At 45.5% G+C, this 2,982-nt stretch overlaps 1 protein-coding gene across 1 annotated transcript; it reads left to right on the top strand.

Annotated features, from left to right (window-relative positions):
- The first annotated feature begins 613 nt into the window (after window positions 1-613).
- LOC128473949 (olfactory receptor 51E1-like) lies at window positions 614-1,605 on the top strand. The gene has a single exon (XM_053456170.1). It carries the CDS (start codon window positions 646-648, stop codon window positions 1,603-1,605), a length of 960 nt encoding a protein of 319 aa, XP_053312145.1. The 5' UTR covers window positions 614-645.
- The last annotated feature ends 1,377 nt before the right edge of the window (window positions 1,606-2,982 follow it).

Genomic DNA, 2,982 nt, shown 5'->3' with positions numbered 1-2,982 from the left:
AGGAGGGTAAATAGAGCCGCGTATCCTGACCCAGCGTGGCAGGTCCGGGGGACCGAGGGCACGGGGTCGTATCTGTAACCAGCGACATCACGAAGGTCTGTGCCGGCAGTGTTCCCAGCGCTGTACGTCCTGGAAAGCCGGTGCCCTGGGGTATGAAGAGTCTCCTGAGCCGTTACTGGAGGTCTGTGTGGGGCAGTTTTACCCTCAAACATCTAAATAGGGAATAGAGAAGTCTCCTCTGCCTCGCTTTTTAGGTCCCAATCCGCTTTATTTATATCCTCTTTCTTTTACATTTTAGCCCTCCCCCCATCCATGTTGCTGAAGCACGAAGCGGGGCTCTCCCCATCTATCTATCCATCTATCTATCTATTATTTCTATTTATCTATCTGTCTGTCTATCATTTGTGTTCTCCGTAAATAACTTATTGTTGGATTTTCAGAGCTAAAGCCGCGTGAAACGTTTCCTGATTATCTTCTCCATCCCAGAGCACCGATGATCCACGAGTCCAGAACGATCTAGAACAGGGTTTCTTGTTGGTCGTCCCGTTCTCATGGATCTACCTTCTGGGTTTGACTTACCATCTCTTTTTTTGCTGTTACAGAACATATGATCTTCATGACAAGTTCCACAAACGCTCTGAGATCATGTCTGGATTTAACTCGTCGAACATCACCGGCTTCATCCTCAGCGGGATTCCGGGTCTAGAAGACTACAACTTCTGGATCGGTTTTCCTGTTCTCTTGATCTACATCGTGGCTGTCTTAGGGAACTGCACCCTCATGTACACCATCAAGACCGAGCCGGACCTACACGAGCCCATGTATATCTTTGTCTTCATGCTGTCCGCCATCGAGTTCTTCATAGCCAACACAACCATGCCCAAAATGCTGGGGATCTTCTGGTTCAACTCTAGAGAGATCACCTTCAACATGTGCCTGGTCCAGATGTTCTGCATCCACTTCCTGTCGGCTCTGGAGACCGGAATCCTGGTGGCCATGGCTGTAGACCGCTACGTGGCCATCTGCCACCCTTTGAGATACTCAGCCATTTTGACCGACAAAACCATAATAAAGATCACTGCTGCGATAGTAGCCAGAGGAGCCGCGGTCGAGGTTCCCCTTCCTCTACTTATCAAGAGACTCCCCTTCTGCAAAAGCAATCTCCTGACGCACTCCTTCTGTCTTCACCAGGAGGCCATGAAGTTGGCCTGCGCCGATATCCGAGTCAACATTCTCTACGGCATGTTTTTAATCATCTTTGTGATGGGCGTAGATTCGCTCTTCATCTCCGTCTCCTACATTCTGATAATCAAGGCCGTGTTTGGCTTGGAGGAAGAGGCCAGTCTGAAGGCTTTCAGCACATGCGCGGCTCATATCTGCGCCGTCCTGTCCTATTACATCCCGCTCATCGGAGCGTCCATGGTGCACAGGTTCGAAAGTAAAGCTGCCCCGAACCTACACATCTTTTTTGGGAACGCTTACCTCCTGGTACCCCCGATCCTAAATCCCATCATTTACGGCATTAAAACAAAGCAGATTCGGAGGAGAATTCACCGGATTTTCAGCGAAAAGTGGAAATGCAACAAAGTGTCCTCCGACCTGTAATCCCGCCATCCATGTAGAAAAATCAGGAATTAGTCTATTTATAACGATCTAATAATGTAATTCTTTATGACTCAAGGAATGGCCAAAAACACACATTCCGAGAGAATGTCGAAAAGAGTCGCCCCCCCAAAGCACAACCTTAAAAAGTTTATGAATAATTTCATTTACGGGTTCTACAGAATGCGCGGAATATCTGGAGTGACTTCTGATTGGATGATGAACATTCTAACGGACTCGCAATATATTTGTTTTGGGGGGGCAGGAAGTTTGTCTTCCCTGCTGGCGCAGAAGAGGAAAGCAAAATATGGATTAGATTTTTTGGGTTGTTTTATTTTGAAAAAAAATAATTATTTATTGAAAAGAAAAAATCTGAATGGGGGAGGGTAACTGCCGTGTGTTCTTTGCCATTAATAAATGTTTGTTGCTGGTGATTTCGGTATTTGTTGGTTTCTCACTAATTATGGATGTGATGGGTCAAATCACTCATTTCTATAAAAAAAAAATTAAAATGTAAAATTCCCCTCTTTAGGTGCCAATTGTACCCCCTTCACCCCCCTCCTCCACCCATTGGGAGAGTTTTGGTCTCAAAAGTAAAAAAAAAAGAAAAATGAAAAACTACCATATAGGAGGCACGGAGCTCATTCTGGAAATCACTGGCAACCTGTGTGTGTGTGGAGGGGGGCTTTAAGAGGCCATCCAATGATAGACAGCAAATTTCCTCCTCATCATGGACCCAAAGAATTTTATTAAAAAAACCTGACATTAAAAAGTTAAAAAATACATCTGTTCTAATAGCAGCCAATGGAATTACCCAGTTGGCAGATAGATTCTATTGGTTGCTAAGGCGATAAGCCCACTTTTAAAGCTTTGCACCAGAGGCATTTTCTTTCTAAGTAAAGTAACCCTCGAATTCAGCCCTTTCTCCTTCTGTCCATCCACTTCCCGCCATCTTTTTTCACATTCATTGAAGGAACCCCCTTTTACATTACGGCGGGACACAGCGCTCGCATTCTAAATGTAGCTGCATGTGGCATGGCATGCACTCGAATGTCTGTGCAGGAAACCCTGGACAGTTGGTAAGTACAGGTTGTGTAGGAACACAAACACCGGGGTCTGCTAAATGCAGCTCATCGGTGTCCATGGTGGTATTTGCTGAAACGACCACCACAAACCCTTTTGTTACCTACCTCTGATGTCATCACATAGGTTGCACCCTATGGCATCAGTTAATGAGCTTTGTGGAATGTGACATCATCCCATAGAGCAGGGGTGTCCAAGTTTTTTCTGCAGTGGGCCACTTCATCAGAATTGTATACGTGCGTGGGCCGCACTCATTTTTCACTGTGACAAAAAATATGGCCTTTAATAAAATATGCA

This window comes from Spea bombifrons, chromosome 2, assembly GCF_027358695.1.
Source record: "Spea bombifrons isolate aSpeBom1 chromosome 2, aSpeBom1.2.pri, whole genome shotgun sequence".
Lineage (NCBI taxonomy): Eukaryota > Metazoa > Chordata > Amphibia > Anura > Pelobatidae > Spea > Spea bombifrons.
The sequence above is the reverse complement of the archived record's forward strand: the minus strand, read 5'-3'. Positions and strand labels throughout refer to the sequence as shown.

What these genes read in the sequence shown, in the direction of transcription:
- LOC128473949 (XM_053456170.1), top strand. Translation starts at nt 646, where the DNA reads ATGTCTGGATTTAACTCGTCGAACATCACCGGCTTCATCCTCAGCGGG.